The sequence below is a fragment of the Gavia stellata genome, chromosome 8, assembly GCF_030936135.1.
Source record: "Gavia stellata isolate bGavSte3 chromosome 8, bGavSte3.hap2, whole genome shotgun sequence".
In the NCBI taxonomy this organism is placed as follows: domain Eukaryota; kingdom Metazoa; phylum Chordata; class Aves; order Gaviiformes; family Gaviidae; genus Gavia; species Gavia stellata.
The window spans coordinates 22,701,624-22,724,567 of record NC_082601.1 but is presented as its reverse complement, the minus strand read 5'-3'; the positions used below and the strand labels follow the sequence as shown (position 1 = coordinate 22,724,567).

General features: G+C 37.7%; 1 protein-coding gene across 1 annotated transcript in view; it reads left to right on the top strand.

Moving 5' to 3' along the window:
- The window catches only part of LRP2 (LDL receptor related protein 2), a 128,217-nt gene that overhangs the window by 21,899 nt on the left and 83,374 nt on the right, over positions 1-22,944 (top strand). Inside the window, exons 4-13 of the mRNA XM_059820541.1 lie at positions 2,355-2,471; positions 9,567-9,677; positions 9,799-9,912; positions 11,165-11,281; positions 12,069-12,212; positions 13,639-13,758; positions 16,114-16,242; positions 17,976-18,145; positions 20,361-20,584; positions 21,364-21,570. Of these exons, the coding sequence (XP_059676524.1) occupies positions 2,355-2,471; positions 9,567-9,677; positions 9,799-9,912; positions 11,165-11,281; positions 12,069-12,212; positions 13,639-13,758; positions 16,114-16,242; positions 17,976-18,145; positions 20,361-20,584; positions 21,364-21,570 (1,453 nt within the window). The remainder of the gene's footprint in view (positions 1-2,354; positions 2,472-9,566; positions 9,678-9,798; positions 9,913-11,164; positions 11,282-12,068; positions 12,213-13,638; positions 13,759-16,113; positions 16,243-17,975; positions 18,146-20,360; positions 20,585-21,363; positions 21,571-22,944) is intronic.

Genomic DNA, 22,944 nt, shown 5'->3' with positions numbered 1-22,944 from the left:
AAGGAGAAAAATACACAGTGCATATTAGCTTTATAGTTGATACAAAATGTTCCAAAAATGGTGAAATATACATAATACTCTGATGTCTAAACATTGTCTCAGTCACAGAAAAAGCTGCTTCATTCATTGGATAACAAAATTCACACTGGCATCTCAGAATTATATAAGAAAAGTTAATTTCTTTCTAGAAAATTTTGAAATTTATCTGCATATAAAAAAGGAGGAATTATCAGTCAGTTGAAGTAAACATTGCCAAAGATTCTTGTACCATCTTCAGTGATGCTATTTAATGGCATTATTCTTTAAAAATGACCAGAGCCATTCTTTCTCATATTCAGAGAGGAGGAATATCAAAAGTCCTGGTATGGGGTGAAAGTCTAGTCTTTCATTATCATTTGGGCAGCTTAAATTTAGGACGTAATTCCTACTAGTATTTCCCTTTAATATGCTAAACAGTGTTTGAACTGCTGTTTTGAATCATGTTTTGAATCATGTTTGAACTGCTGTTTTAAACTAAGGTGTTTAATGTTCTCTGTATGTTTTAGAGCAAAGAAATAATTTAGCAGCCTAACTGCCATAGCCATAGGCTCTCTCTTTTTTCAGTATTGATAACAAGATAAACACTGATGATGATAAAATATGTTACTTGGGTCTTCGAGTTTTGTGACTAAGCAGTCTAAGGGCTACATACAGTTAAGTACATGCCAAAGTGATGAACAGTAAACTGAGATGATTATTGCACCAAATTACATTCTCTGCATTATTGCATAAGACAGGAAGAACAAGTGTTGTGGTGTTCTAAAGAACCAATTTCCTGCTACTTCTAGTATTAGATGTAATGAGAATTTAAGTGATGAGGATAAGATCAATTTATTTTCCTTTTGATTCTATGTATAATTTTTGGATAATTTCTTTAAACTGAACAGCTGTGGAGCTACTTACTAACCCCCTTGATTCTGGGGAAGTTCACAGGTTTAAGGTTTTGCTCACAGACCTGGTTTGTGCTTTTATATCTTGACACTTGTTCCCATTGAGGATGGAAAAATTGGAACTAAGGTTAAAGCCTTTTGCTCCCCTCTTCCTCTGAGAAGGTGTCAGCACAACTGCTGGTTATATTTTAACTAAGGAATCTGTAGATACAAAATGCAAAATGAGCAACAGCTCTGAGTTGACTTTTGAACTGGGTCACTGTAACATCGTTCTCCATGTACTGGTTAATCACGAGTGTTAGTAACTATACAGTGGCACTGGTATTTACCCTTATTCTTCCAAAGGGACTTTTTATCTCTGTGCTTGGCAATCCTGGAGGAGCTTTTACTTCTTGAAATGTTAAAAATTTGTCCTGAGAAAAATGGCCGACAGCTCAGGGAGTCATACATGCAGAATTAAACCAAATTTGTTTTACTTTACTGTTTTGCTCTTGTTTTCCCTCATGACACTAGTATCCCAGTAGCTTATCTTACTTTGGGAACACTGTTGACAGAAGAAGGAATAGAGAGCCCCTGTGAAGCAGCAGACCAGATGCCAGTGTATAGTCTTGGGATGGTGTTGAAATATAGCATGAGTGTGAAAGAAACAAACGTGCAGGTGACAGAAGGGAGGAAAAGTTAGCAGTAATTTCACCCTTTAGCTGTATCTTCACAGATTCAATTAATTTGCCTAAGAAGAACAGAGAGTGTAATTTAGTTGTAGTGGAATCAAAGCGGAATTGCACAGTTTTATGTGGTTCCTTTTCACTGGCACAGGTATCACAAGAAGAGACATAATCATTCTCGATCCTCTATTAGTTACAAATGTAAAATATTCCTGACTGTTGAGTCCCTGGCTGTATTAGAAAGCAGTGCCTTACCTCAAGCTCTGCTGTGTTTACATTGTGGCATTCTAGTCAACCAAATAACTTACAGTTGCTGTCAGATTTTGACCCAGTAAACAAAATAATAGAGAAAACTTTAAAACAGTGAGAATTGTTAATTTAATCTTTTAGGCAGAAGAATTATGGGGAGGTAATTTTTAACTTGGAGGTCACAGAATCACAGAATCACTAAGGTTGGAAAAGACCTGTAAGATCATCAAGTCCAACCATCAACTAACACCACCATGCCCATTAAACCATGGTCAACCCCTTCAGTGGATAAAAACAGTGACCTTGCAGTCTATAGAAGGCCTCGTAGAGCCATGTGATTGTCAAGTGTTCTTTAATCTCCCTGACTACACAAATGTACAGGGGGAGAAAGTCTTATGCTAGTATTTGTGAGAGGGATGGAATAGTTAAGAAAGAAGAGGAGGGAAAATAGTTTTCTGCATAAAAAGTCTTGGTCAATGGAAAAGACTGATTGAGCGCCTGTTTCTTGCAGCGGGAAGGACATGCTCAAGCCAGCAGTTCACATGCTCAAATGGACAGTGTATCCCGAGTGCATACTGGTGTGATCGAGTAAAGGACTGCACTGATGGAACAGATGAAAGAGTCTGCCGTGAGTCTTAACTCTTAGCACTAGATCTGGTTTAATCTCATCTCTTTGTGACATTTTAATAAATTTGTAAGATTAAAAGGCTTGTTGATGGACAGGATGACCACAATATGCTGCTTGTTACAAGAGTTTCATTTCAGATTCTTTTGTGTATTAGAGCTGATGTTCTGATACAGATCCATTATTGCAGAACTCAAATGCAACTGCTACCATAGGATCAGGGTTTCGTGTTTGTCAGTGTCTGAAAGATAATTAATATTGCATTGGAAAAAAGCAACCATGTTTAAATGGCTTAAAGCCTTGGGAGGCTCGGAGCTAACTTTGCCAAATCTTTCATATTCTTTTTGTATACTCTGTATGAAATCAGTGGTAACTATAACCTATATGGAAAAGCAGAATTTGACCCCAAATCACTTCTTTGAGGGACTTCGACCCTTTCAAAAGCATTTGTATTCTAGACTGCAGTTTCCTGTGGACATGAAGCAGCGCTGGGTCATATTGTATTCAGATAAGCTGTTTATATTGTGCCAGCAAAATGCAGATGGACAAGTAGGTTTTTTCAGTCTAACTTCCCCAGAATTGAGACTGCCTGACTGTCTGGTGAAAGCCTCCCTAGATTCTGGCCTAGGTTGAATACTGATGGAAAGCACAGCTGGCCACAGAATAGAGGCTACATTTTTCAGAGATGTTTTTGTCTAATACCTACACAACAGTGTGTAACAGCATGTCTGTTCATTGTTGGTATTAAGGAAAAGCTTTACACGTGTCGTGAGTGACATGTAACATATGAGCTGCTATTTCAGCTATTAGAACTTAGTGTGCCTTTGGGAAAAGGACATAACTGTAAACTTTGCTCAGAACCAGACCCGGGGCGGGGGGTGGGGGAAGAGACCAGGGTGCTAAGGAATGGATAAAGAAGCAAGAAATAAAAAGTTGTTAATGGCTGTGCTTAGAGGAGAAAAGGGCATATGCGCATACTGTGTAAAGGAAAACCAGCATATTATATGGTCAGCCAAATGCTAGTGTTTTTTATCCCTGACTCACAAGTGGCTAAAAAGTACACTCTGTAGAATGAAAGGTGATTTAGAACTATATGATACTCTGGAATAAAAGGTTGCTGAGACAGCCAGCTTGGAACTTTTACATGTGACAGACCCACAGCCAATTCTGAAGTCACCAACACAAATGGCTAAAAGCCAAGATCCAAAGTACCCCATATCATTGCTGGAAGAATATCTTCTGTAGCTTGGCATTTTTTCTCTTAGAGGAATAAAAGAGACTGGTAACTTAATTTAGCAAATCTGTGACACGTTAAAAAAAAAATCCCGAAGAAAAGTTATCTGTTTAAAAAATGCATTCTCTGTGAATTAAAAAAGAGGAACTGCTCAGCACCTCTGAGAAATCTGTGAGCAGTCGTTGAATAAGGTATGGAACAGCCAGATGAAATAGTGTGATAGTTATAATTGCACGAAATCTGTGGCAGCCTGGGAGTGGAGTCCTAAACACAATACTCACAATTCTTTCTTCAGACTAGAAGCTGCCGTGATGTTTGAAAATTGAAGTGCACATTTTATTTCATGTTTAATATTTTCAACTAAGTAAATTAAAAAGGCAGTTTGGAAAGGGGCCTCTAGATACCATAACAGTAGCGCTCTACAGCTGTGTGGGAAATCCAGTCATTGCTGCATCAGCCAGTAGGCCCCATGACTGTTGTGAAGGCAGCATATTTAGCCCCAGGGAGAGGGACTGCCTCATATCATTCAACAGCCTCTACTCTGGTTTATTAGAATATGTGTTGACAGTCCCCCTAAGACAGAATAATGACTGTGCCTTAGAACATTGAAAGTAGGAGTGTTGGACTAGTTTAAAGAAATGTGATGGTGCTGAAGACAAGAGAATCAAGAAGAATGTAATGACAAGACCCTTCCAGGAAGGCTGGTTAATTTTATTGTCTCTCTGTCTTTGCAAGGCCTGGAACTTTAAACAGAAGCCATAAGATAAAATTAATAATTTGCTGGTTTTATCGTTAACTATACAGTAGGGATTAGTGTCAGTATTAGATTTTGTTGTTGTAAAGCAGATTCTAATACTTGCTTTGAATATTAATTTTTCTCACTGTTTCATCCATTTCCGTTTCCATATTATTTTGGCCTTTTCCTTTGTCATTATTTTTCCCTTATTTAATTTACACTAAAAGGTTTCATAAATCAAAATGAAATATCCATGAACAATGAAAGAAAAAAGCTATTCAGGATTGATTCTGTTATTTCATGGAGCATACCAAAATGCAACCTTATCATGTCCGTTAACTTATGCCTTGCACTTACTGATCCATGTGGAAGCAGATTTAGATTGTAAAGAAGATAAAGTTATGTTGCTGAATAAGTGAAATTATTTAAGAAACTAGTCAAATGCAAAATGTCACCAATATGAAGTAACTCAGCAATTAAACATGTAAAAAAATAGTACAAAGGAATTCAAAGCCTTAGTCTATTTTACTGCTAATGGGATTAACAGCAAAGGAAAACTACCCATGCAGAGGCTAAGATAAACATCAGAACAATGTTTCAGCTGCAGATCATGTAATTAGTGCATTGAAGCTGTTTTAATTTCATAAAATTGTGAGTTTTTTATTTTCTTTAAATATATATAGCAGGTTGTTTTCCCAGCTTTCTTAATAGTCAGCAGCTAGGAAATAATTTCATTTTAAAACTTTAGAAATGTCTAATGAAATGGCAGACTATTTGCGTAGCAAATAGTTTTTCGGAGTAAGCAGCCAATACTGGTGTCATTTTTCTTTTACATACTTTATTTCTTTCAATTAAAGGTAGAATTCTCTCTCCTGCCTCAGCTTCATATTTGAAAAATGAAAATCCCAGCCATGTCCATTTTGCTTTGCTGTGACTGACAGAATAACCTCCCTGATTACAGTTCTGGCAGCTATGCACTGCACTGAGGCCATGAGGGAGAAGGGGGAAGTATTTTAAGGGCGTGTTGTTTGAGGCTGATGCGCTGAGTGCAGGCCCAGATTTTTAATTCTAATTTGGATGTTGAGTTGCTGCCATGGGTCAACTGCCTAACCTGTTAATTCCTGCCTCTTGTTTGCTATGCTAAATAGCTGTTGTGGTCAGGAAGTGGGCAGCCAGGTCTGGGATCAATTTTCAGAGATGAGGGTAAAAGTGAACAAAGATCAAGAACTGAAGAGATCATAGGGGATGTGGCCCAACCAGGAAGAAAAGGGCCATGGTCAGAGGCTAATGTTCTTGAAACTGGACAACTTACATGTAACAGCTACAGGACAAGGCAGAAGTTCAGGCTGAAGGATCTGTCTCCACCAGGGAAAGTTTGGGACAGGGAAGAAGCAAAACTGGAGCAAGGTAAGGCAGGCAGCCAAAGACTAGAGTGGCAGGGATCAAATTCAGGAATTAAGGCCAGGAATGAGGGTCTGGTCAGGCTGCCAGCTCTCAAAGTGTCTCTGCTATGAACACTAGCTGATATAATGTAGCTCATAGGACTCTTGGGCTTGGGGTAAGTCCTCCTCCTGGTGTCTCAGCCTATGAGCTGTCTGGGCAATGATTTGCCCACTCTGAGGTGGTGACTCATAGCAGTGAGTCAAAGGGTTTCAATTAATTTTATTTTGTAATATGTTTTGAAATGTTGCTGTAATAAAAGAATGACACTTGGAAGTAGGAAATTGCCCTTTTTTTTTTTCTTTCTCCTTCTTGTAACATGGATTAGGGTTACAGAAGGTTACATTTCCTGACTGTGTGACTGAAATCAGTGTCTGCTGAATCAAATACCAGTTGCAACTGTTTCCTGTTACTGTTTTTGTATGGATTTCTTTCCAGCTTGCAGAACAAAAGTGTTAGGCAGAGAGCAAAATAACGTAGGTTTAGCAATTCCTGTGACATAGCTTTCAAGCATCTTCCACGTGTGTACATTGAAACATGCCATTTAAATGAGTTTGCAACTGTTGCATCAAAAATTTGTGGATTACAAGGAGCAAGGTGCCTCATCTGTCATTTGTGCTGGCATTTGCCAGTTGTTTATATTTTGCAACTCAAGTGCTGGCATACCATGGGGAAACAGATTGTGGAGAAGTATTTTGGCTAAGAAGAAAAGATGCCTGAGAGGAAGAGGAGAGAAAGAACTCCCTTTCCTCCTGAGCACTGGAATGAACGTAGCTGGATTTCCTCCTGTTTTCACAAAGCTCGTATTATCTTCTAGGAACTGGGATCACTAGGAAAAGATCTCTTTTCAGTTTTCTGTAATTAGCCAAAGTTCCTGGGAGGAAAAGGTAAATGAAACATTGTTTATGGTGGAGGCTTTTCACAATTAAAAGCAAGATGAAAGAAAAATGTTTGTATCTTTGTCCCTTCTCTTTTCTCTCCTAATCCCATGTTCAGTCTTATACTATCTCCTTTCACTCTCTCCTCTTGTACATCTGTATTCTCAGACCTCCTTAGATGCAAACTACTTGCCTTGTCATCCTTTTCACTCAGAACCTTATCCTTTCTTTTTAGCTCTTTCTAATACATCTGTCACTGACCTAGAAATAAACAACACATCCGAGTCCTGGGAAAAGAACCCTTCCTTTGGTTTTTACATAGTTCCAGGTCACTCACAGGGGATTGGGAATGGGATTACCTGTACAGAGTTTAAAAGTTAAATTCATCTCCATCTGGCTTTTCAAAGAATGTTCTTGCTTCTGCAACTACAGTTAAAATAAGAATCTGTACACCACGCAGATTTGAAGAGAAAATAAGGAAAAGAAGTATTTGTTCACATTCTAGTAAACCACCAATGCAGTCGGAATGTGTATTTTGAGGTGTCTTCAAAACATCTTTACTTATTGCCCTGCTTGGTATTTTTATAATGATTTGCATTTATACACTAGATTATATAATATAATAAAGATTTTCCCAGGCTAAGGACTTCTCCAGGCTTGCTGCAGGAGAGAAAACTTTGACAAATTCTCCGCTCTTCTAAGGGAGTTTAATACGGGCTTGAGAAAATCTTATTACTGACTATATTCTTAGTTTCCCTGAGCATTCTTGACGAAACAGGCAGTGCAAGGCAATAGGTTCAACTTCCTATTTGTTTGCCATTCAGTCCATCAGAAACAATTTGGAGCATCATTGCAGGTATTTCTGTGGGATGTGAAGAAAGATGAGGAAAATTACAAAACTGTCCATTATAAATGCCCTTAAAAGCTTTCCCGCTTCAGCGCAGTTACAAAACAAATACCTGTATTGTTCTTTTTCTTATATGTGCCCCATAATACTTACAGTACTCTTGTATGGCCATAGCTATTTCCTGCTATGCCGTAGAACTCCTGATCATTCCTCCCTGTGATGGCTTCTCTGTTCTAGATGGGGAAGAAGCATTGATTACACAGTGAGCATAAAACATGGCCCCAAGTCAGGCCTTTCTTTCTTTCTGTAGGCAGAGTTTAAACTTCAGAATCCATGTTGTTTCCAAAGCTTTACGAGTTGTTCATAAGCCTAATCCAAGCAAGAAATGGATGAGATGTCTATGTTAGAAGGGAGTTTGGCTGATTGAGAAGTGGGGCTAAAGGACGCTAATCATGTTTAGGGCATGTGTTGGCGTTGTCAGTGCAGGCTTTTGGAATGGAAGGTCTAGGAACTAGCACCAGAAGGCCGCAAGCAGGAATGCTGTAGCTGGAACCCTGGTAATATGCAACTACCATTCTCTGATTAGGCACATACAGTTCCTACTTGCCAGTTGCGGACTTACATTAATTGCAGTGAAAATTAATGAAATGTAAATTAATAAATCAGGGAGATAGACTGGCTAGACTTGTAGTGGACGTCAACACAGCTGTTTATGCTCTCATATTAAGAACTTAACAGTTAAAATCATGTAAGCCTATTCCATAGGTGATTGAAGTTTAGTGGGAATGTGATGATATCTAGAACAGCAGAAGCAAGCAAAACAGTTTGCCACTGTCTGGAAAAATTGCAGCTTTCCTGAGTTCTGCTTGAGTAATTTTATAATCCATGTTTTGAATTCCAAGAGTATGAATGAAAATGTGCCTAAGTGAGAGCCTGCTCTATCTGCTTTAATAACTTGTATGGGAGTAAAATGGGCTAAGAATTCAAAATTAAAATCTAAAAGGTGCAAAATGAAATTTGGTTATTCTGTTCCTTGAGTTCATTTGTCTGCCTGTATTTCCATATAGAGGCAAAGGTTCAATAAATCTCACTTCTAAAAATAGCAACTATTTGCTTTCATACTTGCCATTTGCCTGAAACAAGAAACTTTCATCTACACGGCAATGAGCTAAACTAAGCTCATATTCTCCTACTCAACTGTAGCATGTGCACGTGCTTAATTTGTTGGATAGTTCCACTGAACTCACAGACTTCTTGTATGCATAAGTATTTTCAGAATTGGATTTAAGTTGTTTGAAATAATCCCTTATGTTGGCCTGTAGGTCATCTACATAAATAGACCAGCCAGAAACTGAAAAATCATTCATTCTGCAGAATCTTTTTTGTTTTGGGAAGGGGGAAAAAAGTAATAAACACCAGAGGTCCTAAAGTTGATTATGGACTTGGAAGTTTAACAGCCTTGGCATAATTAGAACAAAACCATAAAAACCTGAAGTCTCTGAATTTGAAAACTCAAAAAATTCTAAGAGGACCTAGGAACTGTAAATTTCAGGAAATCCTTTTCTACCTAAGCACTTTTATTAAGATCAATAAAGTGTAAAACTGAGGTACAAGTAAATAAAATAAATGTTCACTGCTTGCTCTCCTTTGGTGTTGTATTGTTTTCTATCATATTGTAAACTGTTTGGATTGCAAATCTTTGGGGTGCAGGAGGGCATCTAATTTTTCCCTTGTTTCTTGCAAGGTTTTGTCATATCTGTCTAGAGGTTATTCTTAAATGTCTGTTGGAGGAGACAGTATACTGGAAAAAGGGATTGTTTGTCAGTAGTAGTATGGGAGGTTTTATATTCCTTTTTTGTTTTCCTATAAATCAAGATATTCCGTTGACACTGGATATACATGACTCATTATACTCTATAGTCGTCTAACATTCATGCTAATTCTGAAGGATTTCTTTTTGTAGACTACCCAAGATGTGAACAGTTATCATGTGCAAATGGAGCATGTTTTAATGCAAGCCAGCGATGTGATGGCAAAATTGATTGCAGAGATTCTTCTGATGAAGCTAATTGCAGTAAGTACCACATGCAGAGTGATCCCAAACAAGTATGCTTTATAGACCCTCTTTTAAAGTTAAAGATTGTAGTTTTCTGACAGATTTTCTGTATGTCTTTCTGTGCTAAAATCTCTTTCAGCACATGGATGTACCAGTACGCAGTTTCAGTGTGCTAATGGAGAATGCATCCCACGAGCCTTTATCTGTGACCATGATGATGACTGTGGAGATAGGAGTGATGAAAACTCTTGCAGTATGATGTTTTTGGCTTTTTTTCTTCTACTTTCTTTAACTGTTTTACTAGCCACTGGTTCAAGCAGATAGCAGGAAGTAGATTGCTTGGCTATACAGCCAGCAAAAGCTGGCCACTGCCTACAAGGGCTTTTTTGGACAGAAAGATGAAAATTGCAGTGCTACTTAGATAGACTTTTTTCAGGTTGTCTTTGCTGCTATGTGTGTGGGTGTGTGGTTACTATTTGAATTTGCTGGATTCAGTGACAGTTTGCTTCTTAACACATATAATTTCACTTCATGTTGTTGTCATTTTCCTCATTTCAGCATGACCCAAAGGTAATTCCTTCACTCTGAAATCTCAGTTACATACAGCATGCTATTGTTTTTTGTCCAAATTTGATTGGCTCTTATTTTTATTTTCTGATAGAGGGAATGGAATTATTCCCAGTGACTATAATGTACAACTTTACAGACAGATTACTGTACAGATAGTTGCCCTTTAGATGTTCATGTAAGGTCTTTAATTGGCTGTTCCATTTCTGGAAATTTCTTGCTCATTCTTTTCTTCATGATCAGGGTATCCCAATGGATTGCATCTCCAGTCAGAATCATGGCTGTAGAGTTACCACTTGTGTGATCTGTATTTTTAAAATGGTCTCCCGCTGATTATAGCATCTGAGTTAGTTTTATATTCTGCGTTGCAGGAAGGCCACATGTTGCCATTTAGTTGCTCTGTGCTACCAAGGACCTCACAATAGCATGATTCCACACCCCACCCCAAATATTTCTGTTTAATGTCTTTGGTAATGCCTCTTGTTTGGAGGACCCACAGATGTTTCTGAACTCTTAGCAGAGAATGCTTCCCAACCATGGAGGGCTTTGACATAAATGTTCATTGTTTTTCTTTTTTTTACTCTGTTTCTCTGAGTACAAGGCATACAAGTATCTTACCTCCTGATGTCTTGAGTATCATCTCCTTGTCATGCCCACCTTCAGAAACCTTGTTAATAAGGTGCTCTGCATCTAGTTGCACAATTAACTGAGAAACTTAGCCTTCCCTTTCATTTCTGTAAAGAACCAAAATATTCTAAAATAAAGTTCATACCTAAAACCAGAGCAAACCAGCAGTGTTTACAATATATCCAAGATATGGAACTGGCTCAGTTTTTTAGGAGAGATTATAAATTACTATTCATCTATGAGACAATATTACTGTTTCTAACCTTTTAGTCGCTTAGAGTAGTTTGATTTTCTCATGTTTCTTTCCTTAGCTTACGCAACTTGCAGAGGCAACTTCTTCACTTGCCCAAGTGGCCGCTGCATTCATCAGAGCTGGATATGTGATGGAGATGATGATTGCGAAGATAATGAAGACGAAAGAGGATGTGGTATATACTAATGCTAACTTCTAATGACATTTTCAGAGGAAGACCTCACTTAAGCTACTTCTATGAAATTTTGACCAATCAAGATCTTCTGAATCTGTGAAAACCTTAGAATCCCATTTTTACTTATGCAATATTTTTTATTGTTGTGTGTGTGAGAGTTATTGCTGTGCTACTGAGTATGATGCAAACTAAGTTTAGCATATAGCAATATTTTTTTTTTTTTTTAACATCTCCCCTTACATCTTTTGTTCTTTTTCTTGTGGAGATTTTTCAGGTCATCTATTAAGAGACATGAGGCTCCTAATAACCAAAATCAATTGGTTGAAAATGAAAATAACTCAGTTCCTGCCAAGATTTCTCATGCAAGAAACAGAAATTTTAGTGAATGAAAGTGTGGGATTTTTTCTCTCTCATTGGCCTTTTCTATGATGAGCATTTTTCTCTTTATCCAGACAGCCTTTGCATGTTTTGAAACCACAAAACCTATAGTTCCATTTCTGGTGCACCAGTTAGCATAAAGCTAAATGGTTTTACTGTTTCTAACAACACAGAAAACTAAAAGGATTCATGTGTCTGCACAAGTGTTGTTTGCATTGTACTTTGAAGGTAAAACAAAGCATGACAAGGAAGTATAGATGCTGTTTCTTTTATAGTCTTTCCCAGCTGTGTGCAAGAACCAGAAACTGAATAATGAAGGATAGAGATGCTTTAGGAAGCTGTTAGGGAAGAAATTCTAAGTATTATTTGAAACATACTCCTCAATTATTCTTGTTTTTCTTTTCCATAGAGAGTGGTCGCCATGAATGCTACCCGGGAGAGTGGGCCTGCCCTGGATCAGGGCATTGCATTCCAATTGGGAAAGTGTGTGACGGGGCTGCAGACTGCCCTGCAGGAGAAGATGAAACTAACATCACTGCAGGCAGACACTGCAGTATGTATTAGAATCAAAAGCATGCACAGAATAGCAGAAATATCAGCATTGATATCTTTTTACAGTGGTCTTTTGTCTCCTAAACAATGCTGAAATTTTTGAAGCTCACTATTTTCATTGGCACTGTTTTGACTGAATGGTCTGAAAGAGGCATATATGCTGTGAACAGACCACTGCTTTTGTAAATCTGTACATGAAGATTCACAAATAAGGATTTTAACTCACTCTCCATGTCCTAAAATGTGTTCAAGAAGGCAGGGAAAAGTATGCTATATGCCTTTTTTGTTTAAATATCTGTGGTTTTCCCTTTTCATACGTAAGAAGGAATGTTGTGTACTGATCAGAACACAGGACTGAAATAGAGTATCGTGAGCCTTGGCTAAGTCACTTAGTTTAGAGTCTTCAAAAATACCTTTTCACCTGGGATGTCTGGTTCTCCAGTTAGTGGTGTACTGGGTTTTCTCTGTTGGAGGCAATGAGCATGCATAGTTCCTGTTAATTTAACTTTATGAACATTGATTGCCTCTGAGAATCAGGGCCATGGTATTTTACATTTTTAATTTCTAGGAAGAGGAGAATTCCTGTTAATAAAATCATGCCTTTTGGAATAGAAGGGCAGAAAAAAAAATAGGAAATTAAACCTTATTGTAAAAAAGCATTTCTTGCTTTGCTGAGTGGTTTAGTAGTAACATCAGATGTGGGCTGCAAAGCATGGCATTTAACAGAAGAAACTGAGGAAAAGGAAGATGAAAAAGAAGGAAGTGGAAGGCAGTAAGTGCTTTACTCATAATTTGATCACCTATCACTGAATTGTTTATTAGGTAGTAGTACAAGGAAAGGGAGAAGTGGTGAAGAAAAAAGAAGAAAGAAAGAGAGAAGAAAAGGATAAAGAAGAGTATCTCCATGGACACAAACCAACTAATATATTCCAGTCTATTGGAGTAATAAACATATTCTTCTTAATATAATGTAGTAGGGTTTTTTCTGCGTAAAAGAGTAAATGATGAGGTTATGTGCCAATAGACGGAGCTCAAGGATGTGTTGTTCACAAGTAAGTCTTGTGGAACCAGAGAAAGGTATGGTGCATTGCAGATGGCTTCCTCTGTGCAGCTTTTTACATGGCACTTACCAGTGGTGGGTCATATAAGATTAATGCTTATCCTTTTAGCTCCGTTCTGAAAACCTATTATAAACAGTAGCTTATCTTCTGTCTTCCATTTCCTTGCCTGCATGTATATAAGCATATGTGATTTCTTGGAACTTTAGACATAATTTCTTGTGCAGATTTGTTTTAAGAAGCTGTTCCTAAAATTGTAGACTCGTGATAGAAAAGACTATATAGCTTTGTAACTGTTAGTTACGCAAAAAGCTGTTCTGCTGGTAATACATGTAATTGTATTTCTGAACTATTCTATTTCCTTTTTAGACATATCACACTGTGCTGCTTTGAGTTGCCAGTATCGCTGTCATTCTTCTCCATCAGGAGGGATGTGTTATTGCCCTGCAGGATATACAATAAGTAGCAATGACAGTCGTACATGTATTGGTAAGTGAAGTACAGTGATTGCAGATATCTAGTACCTTCTCACAGCTCATTGGGAAAGTTTGGATTCCGGGAAGGTGAATAAGTTCCAAATGGGTGGATGTACTGGCAAATAGAAAATCTCAAGAGTCAGCAAAAGAATAAAAATCTAAGTAGTACAATGGCAGGATGGTGACACAGAAACAAACCAGAGAGACATCATAAAGATCTCTTTCAATAAGACCGTTAAAGACAGTGAGAGCATGATTATGTTTAAAAAGATTTACTCCTGGATGGATGTTTTATTATCAATTTTTTTTACAGGTCTTTTAGTGGTTAGATGGGGAGAGTTTGTTTCAGCTTCAGGGGTGTGTGTTGTTGTATGCCTGGAAAAAGTTAATGATATTGAAGTGTTTGGTACTTTTTGAAACTGGCTGTATATGAAGACAGTAGAACATTGTACTTCAAAATGAAAAGGGTGCTTTGTATTTGCACTATGGAATGGCTGTATCTCCTATGACATTTCAGTATATGCATTATTTACATGAAAATGAAGAATATTTGCAAGAATGTAAAGGTAAGTGAGGTGTTCTGGTGTTGCATTTCTATTCTGTAGCTGCTGTAACTTGGTAGCACAAACGATTTATCTCAGAAACTGGAAATAGAGTAACTTCAGAATCATGAAGTTTAGCACTGCCTAATAAAAGAAGCTGGCTAAATATCTGTTATGGGTTTTCAACCAAAGCTATGGTGTTTGTCCTATTAAAAGTATTCTAGGTGCTCAGTCTCTAATGAGATTTCTGTATTTTTGAGAATACTGGGTGGCCTAGGGCTGTATGAGCTGCAATGACAGCATGGTTACTCTTAATAGAGAGGAGGAATCAATGCACTGACTCCAGGCACAAAATTTACTCCGTTTTTCACTCTTATGTGGGAAATACATGAAGGACACATTTGCAAAACTGGTGCAGTCTCAGTGAGTCTTCTGTTGTTCTTTGACTGCCCTGTAAACCCAGCTATCTGATTCTGGCTTGTAAATCTGAGTCAATGTATTTTGATTTGCTGAGATCTAGGCATATATTTGTAGTGGGAGCAAGACTTGTCAGGGGGGAATGGCTCACAGTCAGTAGTATATAATTCCAGATCTTAGTTTAAATCAATGTTATTGGTTTAAGGCCAGAAGAATGAAACTATAGTGTTAGCGATGTGTATTACTTTTAGAAACCATAATCTTTTCAATTTTTCTTGTCTTTGTTTGCTTCTGGCTCACTGTATACTGAAGGTTTTTAACACATATGGAGGCTGGAAAGCTACTGAGAGCAACATTTTTTCAATACCAAAATGTACTGTCTAGGAAATACTTCATTTTCACTTATGTGTTAATAAATGTTTAAAACCAGAAGTTCCAGTAGGAAGAATATTTGAGATCTCATTTTCTCCATTTTCTCTTTTGGCTTAACAGTAGAATCACCAGTTTCCAGCAATGTAATATACTGATTTTACTCAGGTTTTCAAGTCAAGGAGGTCAGACTTTTAATGTCAAAACCATGTGTTAAATAGTGTCAGAAATCTCCTGGGCTTTAAATAACCACAGATAGGATAAAACACCAGACAGTGTTCAGATCTGGGTATGTGGTTTTTTTTTTTTTTAAGAAAATCAGAATTTTAAAAATTCTTGTTTTAAAAGATGACTAGTTAAATATTTCACAATTTTAGAGTAAAAGTTTCTGCAGCAACCCTGGCAATTGCTTGTAGAGCACATCTGTGAGAATTTGCTAAGTTGTTCTAGCTGCAGACTCTACCTATATGGTATTTTGCATGCCAAAGAGAACTTCTTTGTACTTTTTCCTGGCTGGTTCTGGTGCACAGCCAGCTTTTAATGGGAAATCAGACACCTGTCAGCATGGTAGCAAGTTTGAGCTAATAAACACTGCCTTTTAGCAGGAGTTATTAGCTTGAGTACTGCACTAACGTAAAGCTAGGGCTCTCCTTCAGAGTGGGCTTAAATCCAGCCAAGTGTGTGTATGCAAAGAGTACAGATCTGTTGCAGGAGGAATACTGCGTAGACACATTCTGTATTGTGGAAAGTACACAATGACATCCCTTCCAATGATTTTTCCTCTTCTCCTGACAGGTGTGGGGTTTTGTTTTTTTGCAGGGGCAGGGCGCAGGTAGATCCCTGGGCAGTAAACATCAGTTGTTTACTGTATCCAGAAATAGACAATTGAAACATTTGTGGAAAAACATACAAAACTTCTTTTCCCATACCACAGTTTTGCAAACAGATATAAAGCAAGCAGAGTCGACAAACTTGCAGCTTCCCAAATATAATGAAATCCCTTTTACACAAAGCATAAGTATACCTTATACACTTGACAGATTTTGATGACTGCAAAATGTGGGGTGTCTGTGACCAGCTGTGTGAAGATCGTGTGGGACATCACCAGTGCCACTGTGTGGAAGGTTATTTCCTAGAGCATCATCGACATTGCCGGGCCAACACTTCAGGTTAGTGTGCAGCAGTGCAAGTCTCTTGCTGTTGTTGGACTAATAGAGCTAGATAAAATGGGGCAGTTTGCATGGCTGTGCCATACAACTGTGTTTGATTTTTAACTTAACTCTGGCCTTAAGGACTTAAGGTCAGGGACAGCATTCAGAACATCAGCAAGTATCAAGAGGCTCTGCATCTGCTGGCACCTGTAGGCTAGTGGAGCTGACTGCCTCATCAGGGATGCTTTTCCTCAAAACAATGTCTTCTGGGCTCCAGCGCTTTCTCAGCATTCCTGACTTCCGCAGAGTTGGGAGGTTGTTGCCAGAACCCTCCCTTGCTCTGAGTCAATGTATTTTGATTTGCTGAGATCTAGGCATATATTTGTAGTGGGAGGCCGTTTCCTGACCTGCTCTCTGTAGAACTCAGTGGGATCAAGAAATCAGGAAACCTCACTCTTTGTAGAAGGACTGTGACATGCAAGAAGATGGTTTTGCTGAATGGTGAGCTCAAACACTTGCCTGTGAGAGAAACCGTGCTCCTGGCTTCTAGTGTCCCAGAGTCTGAACTCTGCAAGAATGCTTGCCTCACACAGAGTGTGGTTCCCTGTCAACAGTAGGCAGCTGCTCCTGGTTGTTCACCTCCTGCTCTGTTCTGAAAGCAGGCCCTGGGAAGCCCTTCTTTGTAGAGATGTAATTGCCTAACAGGCTTTTGTGTGAGGCAGGTGTTCTTGCCTGCAGGAACACTGTGGGAATGGGAGTCCCTGCTTGACATAGCTGATTAGCAGTCTTGATTCTTAGAAAAGCATGAACTGCCCAGTTTACTCCCCCTTCCTTCTTTCTTCAGCCACATCTGCAGAGCAGTCATCATCTTGCAATTTTTGAAGTATGTCCTCAAAAAATAGGGAATTTTTTTAGCTAGTGAGATATGCTTGACTGTATTAAGATGTGCATATGCCAGCTCTGGGAAAGATTGTTCTATTTCCAGAAAAATTCTGTATCTTTCACAAGAAGCTTTCCATTCAAATTAGTGTGACTTTTGGGCCAGTGAGTTGTTTGTAAAGTGTTGATTTTCGATCTTATTAATGGGGGAATTTCATACGTTCCCTAAATCAGTTTCCCTGGATTAATTTTTGCTTTAATTGGGGAGGGTTTTATGTGTAGGGTGAATAGGATTCGGACCTAAATATATTCTCGTCAGACTTACACCAAACCTTTCAACAGGCATCTACTGTGAAAGTGAGCTTTCCTTCAAAGACTTGCTGGAATCTCTCTTCTACTGTAAGATACAGCAAAGATTTTCTGATGAGATGAGAGAATGAAGAAGGTGGATAGGATAGAGCAGTACATAAAAAGATAAGAAACATGGCCTGTCTGCTAGAATCAAGGAATATCTGAATCTCATGGGGCAGAAAAATCTTAAGAAAGTTTATACTTGGGTGAAGGGAGCTAAAGCAAGGAAATAGAAGAGTAGAAATAGTCTTTTGGAGTTTAGATGCACAGGGGTTTTGTAAAAGTTTTACCTGGTAGCACTTTAAATACATATTCCTGCCTGGTTTGCTCTAAGTCTAGAAACGAAAGGCAAATCAAAGCAAGTTAGTATTCATATAGAAACATTTATACATATTGTAGTCTAAGCATCTATTTAAACCCTTGTGTCCAGTGTGTGTGAACCAGTATGTATATATTTCAGTGCCCCTTTGCAAAATAGCTTGCTTGCAGAGTAGTCACGTATTTGTCACCCCTGCTTTCAGCTGGTGTTGCATCAATTATTTTTTCCAATGGCCGTGATTTACTGATTGGAGATCTTAATGGAAGAAGTTTTCGTACTTTGGTGCAGTCACAGAATCGCGGAGTTGCAGTTGGAGTGGACTTTCACTTTTACCTGCACAGAATCTTTTGGACCGATACAGTGCAAGATAAGGTGGGTAGAAATTTCAAGAAGAATGTATTTTTGTGTATGTGGAAGTAGAGCATTGCAACAGGCAGAATGTGTTGATAGGCTTTCATTTTTGAGAGCAGAAGCTGGCTGTATTTTTGTTTTCTAACAAAAAAGCTCCTTGAAATGTTTTATGTTAATGACTGCGTTTTTCAAACTATACTATTACATGTGACATATTAAACAAAGAATCCTATTATATGGGAATGTCTTGAGCAACTTTTAATTTTACTCGAGATGGAGTCCAAAACACTAATTAAGAGAAATAGTAGACATTCTTTCAAAACTGAACACATTTTTCTTGGTGATTTTTTGAAACATGATCATTTAAAATGTAAAAGCTGTGTGCCTTCCAAGATGATAAAAATCAGATTTCTTCATATACTTCAAATGGCACTGTAATTGAGCTTGGATAACAAATATTGACAGTATTTTGTGTAATGAGCCAATATTTTGTTACTTTTTTTTTTGAAGAGGAAATATTGTAGCTTGAAGATACAGTAAACCAGAGTAATTTTAAAAAACACTCTGGAGACCCTTGTGAAAGTTGGACTTCACCTTTGTTCTTTTTATCTGTGCATAACTTACTGAAACAAAGTCCTAGGTCAAATGCTGAGACTCCACAATCTTCATCCCCATGTTGATTGTCATGCAGAGTGAAGAAGAATCCATGGCCTGCCTCCTGCTGACACCATGTATGGATCAATTTGGTGTCACTCTCGTTATTCTGAACCTACACATAAGCTGTAAACTATAGTTTCTACTACAGTGCCACTACAGTTGGTTCTGTTGGAAAGTGCACTGCATGGCTGTCAAGTAGGACAGGATTTGTATGCACAATTTTTGACTTGTTCACAATTCTGGCATTTTGTTTTCACTGCAGTGGGTTCCCATTACTGCAATTGCATTGACAATGGCTGAATTAAGTCAGGGTCAAATCTGAACTTTCATGAGACAGGAGATTTATGCTATCTCTGTAAAAGCTATAAACAAAAGATAATGTGGGTTTTTTCACTGCATACCCCAGATGGCCAGGACTGCCTTTTTATCTGCCCAAATATAATTAAATCCAAATTAATTAATTAGGATTAATTAATCTAATTAAGTCCTAGCTAGAATACACAGATGAAAACAATGACATGAAGAATTTTCTTACATGATGCGTATTTCTACCTGATGTCTTAAAATAAAAGTATTATTAGGGGATTTGTTTTGGTTGTCTTTTTTTTTTTTTTTTTTTAAGATTAAGATGTAAACTAAACCAGAAAATTGTGGGTTGTGTTCTATGTCATCTTTATCTCATTTAGTGTACTGCCTGATAACCTAATGCCCATAAGCTCTTCCGTCAACAAGGATTCCAAAGAACAGAATAGACAGTTAAATGGTTTGCTTGATTATTGCTACCTGGACCTGAAGTATATTTAAAAGGATACAACTATTTCAGCTCTTATTTTTCTTGCACGTATTTACTTGTGGTAATCTGTATTTTCATTTAAATACCTTCCAAACCTCATGCTGTTGTTCCAAAAAAGGGATAATGATTCCTAGCTTTTCACATTACTGTATATATAAAATTATCACGTTTTTACTGTTTGCTTCATGTAGCTCTGAGCTTTCTTATAAGGTAACAACTCTGTTTCTCCTTGAGCATGATGCTGTTAAAATTAGCCTTAAATAAAGGAGACCAGAAGCAATGGTGAGCTTTCTCCTTTCTGGCAGGACAGAGAGCTTTCCCTTTCTTTCTTCACTTCGGAATTTCCCCTTAGTGGTTGGTGCAGTAAGAGCTCCCCCCCTCGTTTCTGGTCACTTACAAGAGCTTTGCTAAAGTGTGTTCATTTGCTTTCAATTAATGAAAATACTGGGTTTTGCTAGATTCCAGGAAAGCAAGATGCACTTTCCTCATCTGTTTTTTTTTAATCCAGCAATTTGTCATGTTTGCTAATGCACAAGGCTGTTTTAGTCTGTTACCTTGTCCATTTTGCAGATATGCTAGCTGAAGGCAAGCTTCCTGTAGTTTTTGAATTGTTTTCCAAATTTTTGCAAAAAACCCTAAGCTAAGGAATAGCTTAGTGGGTAACTTGGTTGTATCTAGTGGCCTGTTGTGGATCTGTGCTCAGTGTGATGACAAAGGACAAGTGCCATGTTTCTTGTGATTAGCAAAACATCATGTAGGCACTGACAATGTTTGTATTGTTTTCAGGTTTTTTCTATTAATATTGATGGCTCTGATTTCCAAGAAGTTTTAAATGTTTCAGTTGACACACCTGAAAATCTAGCAGTGGATTGGGTTAACAATAAACTATACGTGGTCGAGACCAGTGTGAACAGAATAGATATGGTTAACTTGGATGGAACAAACCGTGTGACTCTTATTGCTGAAAATCTTGGAAATCCTAGAGGAATAGCACTTGATCCAACTGTTGGGTAAGTGATACGTGTCAGGTAATGGTAAAAGATGTCAGAAATTCCTTTCTTCCCATGCAAAAAGAGGAGAACTAAGAAATAGTTAGGGTGGTCATTTTAGAACCAGATATAAAATGTTTTAAAAATTTACATTCTATCCTAATCTATTCTACACCCTAAATTGTTTTGGGAAGGCTCTGCACCGCATTTATTGTGCAGAATCTGTTTTATAGCTAGAGTTGTATGTGCATGAGCAGCTCTGAAAACAGGGGAACTGTGAAATTGCCCTGCAGAAGAGTAGAAGTTATCCTGAAAGATTTCTGTTGTGATACCATCCACAGGCCTCCTACTATCTGAAATACAGTGGTGGAGCGAAGCCAGGGAAGCTAGTGCCTCCCAACCTAACAGGCTTCAAAATGTACGTGAGCCATGAAAACTTGGACCCTCAGAGAATGGGAAGAGGAGTTTCATGCAACTTGTAATGATGGATGCTGTTTTCATGATGCATCTATTTGTCACTGGTTTATTTCTGGCAGTACACTTAAGTCTGTATTTTACTAGAAAACTCAGTATTTCTAAGGTCTTTTGGGTGAAAGCATGTTTCTTTCTAGATTCATTCTATAAAAGAAAATGCAAATTACTTCTTGGGCAGGAGGTATAAAGTGTGTTTTCATAGTATGCCAGCTGAGAATCAAGCTCTGTCCTGAAAGCGTGCTGCTTTTAAATTCCATGTAAAATGTCTGGTTTTTTGTAAAATCTCAAGGAAACATGGGACTTTTTGTTTTTTTTTCCTTTTGTAGTTATTTGTTTTTCTCAGACTGGGATAGTCTGTCTGGTGATCCTAAAGTGGAAAGGGCCTTCATGGATGGCACAAACCGTCAGGATTTGATAAAAACAAAATTAGGCTGGCCTGCTGGAATAACTCTGGATATTGTATCAAAGAGACTTTACTGGGTTGACAGCCGGTTTGATTATATTGAGACTGTAACTTATGATGGGCTTCAAAGGTAGGAGAAATATTCTTCCATGAATGTTACAGGTACACTGATTATTTTGTATCTAGTTCAAAGAAAGATTTGTCTAACAAAAAGAGATACACAAAGGATGAAAATGACAACATAATGAATGTGATGCACCTTCGTATCTATGGTGTCATGCTACTTCTAGACAATCCTTAATTCATCCATCGTTCTTTGTCCTTTTTCTACCTTGAATACCTATTGCACTTCTTTTGTAATGTACTTTTTTATACTTTACCACTACAGTACACATTTTTATAGCATTTGCTTTTTATTTTTTTGAATTATGTACATTGTCTTCCATCAACATTTCTTTGTATCTTTTTCATGAATGAATTTATTTGAAAAATTCCACTCCAAAGCAGCACTTTATGTAATGGGTATTAAGTGCTCTTCTTACATTTTATAAATCTTTGCTGTCAGAAATTAAGTCATCACTCACCCTGTTGTGATGCTGGAGAAACTATATCACAGCATGCAAGAAAGGAGTCCTTGAGTTTTTACGGGACTGCATCTTATAGTGTTTAGAAGCCTGCTTATCTCTGCATCTGTGATTAGTCTCTGTTACTCAAGCACAAGAAAAAAAATGGTCTCCTTTAGCATACCTCCTACATATTGACTTGAAAATCAGTCCTCTGCTCTTTTGACATGTTTATTGCTCAATGTATTTTTTCACTTAAAATATATAATTCTAGTATCTTTGCTCCTTTATGAGGGCTTAGTAACACAAGAATGTGTTTAGTAAAATCTCTGGGTTTTGAAGATAAAAACTTATCACTCACAGCAACGCCAAAAATTTTGTAGATGTTGTGCAAGTGGGCAAGAGGCAACGGCATCGTCTGCAAAGAATGTTAAAATACAGCTTACTGTCCACTTGTGTCACATCTTGCATGCCTACAGCATGAACCTGAGTCCCCCAGGAAACCATTAGAGTAGAGCTGTAGAATTAATCTGATTTTGTAGACCTTCATTCATGACTCCATGAAAATAATATTGTAGTGTTATTGTTATGTATTGTGTGAGGACTCAAGGGACTTAAATGTCTCTCTTTATCTCCTAATATGTATCCAGAAAAATAGTGTCACAATATCTTGCATAGAATAGATACAATTTATTAGCATTTGGTTTTCTTTTTTTTTTTTTTTAAACTGCATGCATAGAATTTTATTTTTGGCCAGTGGCTATTGCAGCCATAAATTTTTTACATTCAAGGTTTCCTGAATATTTCAAATTGCTGTAGATGTCTTTGATTTCCTCTGTTTGGCCTCTTTCTCTAATTTTCTCTCAGTAATTATGAATCTTTTCCTACATTTTTGAGTTGTTGTCTTTACTCACTGTGTTTTCTTGGAAGTTGCTAACACT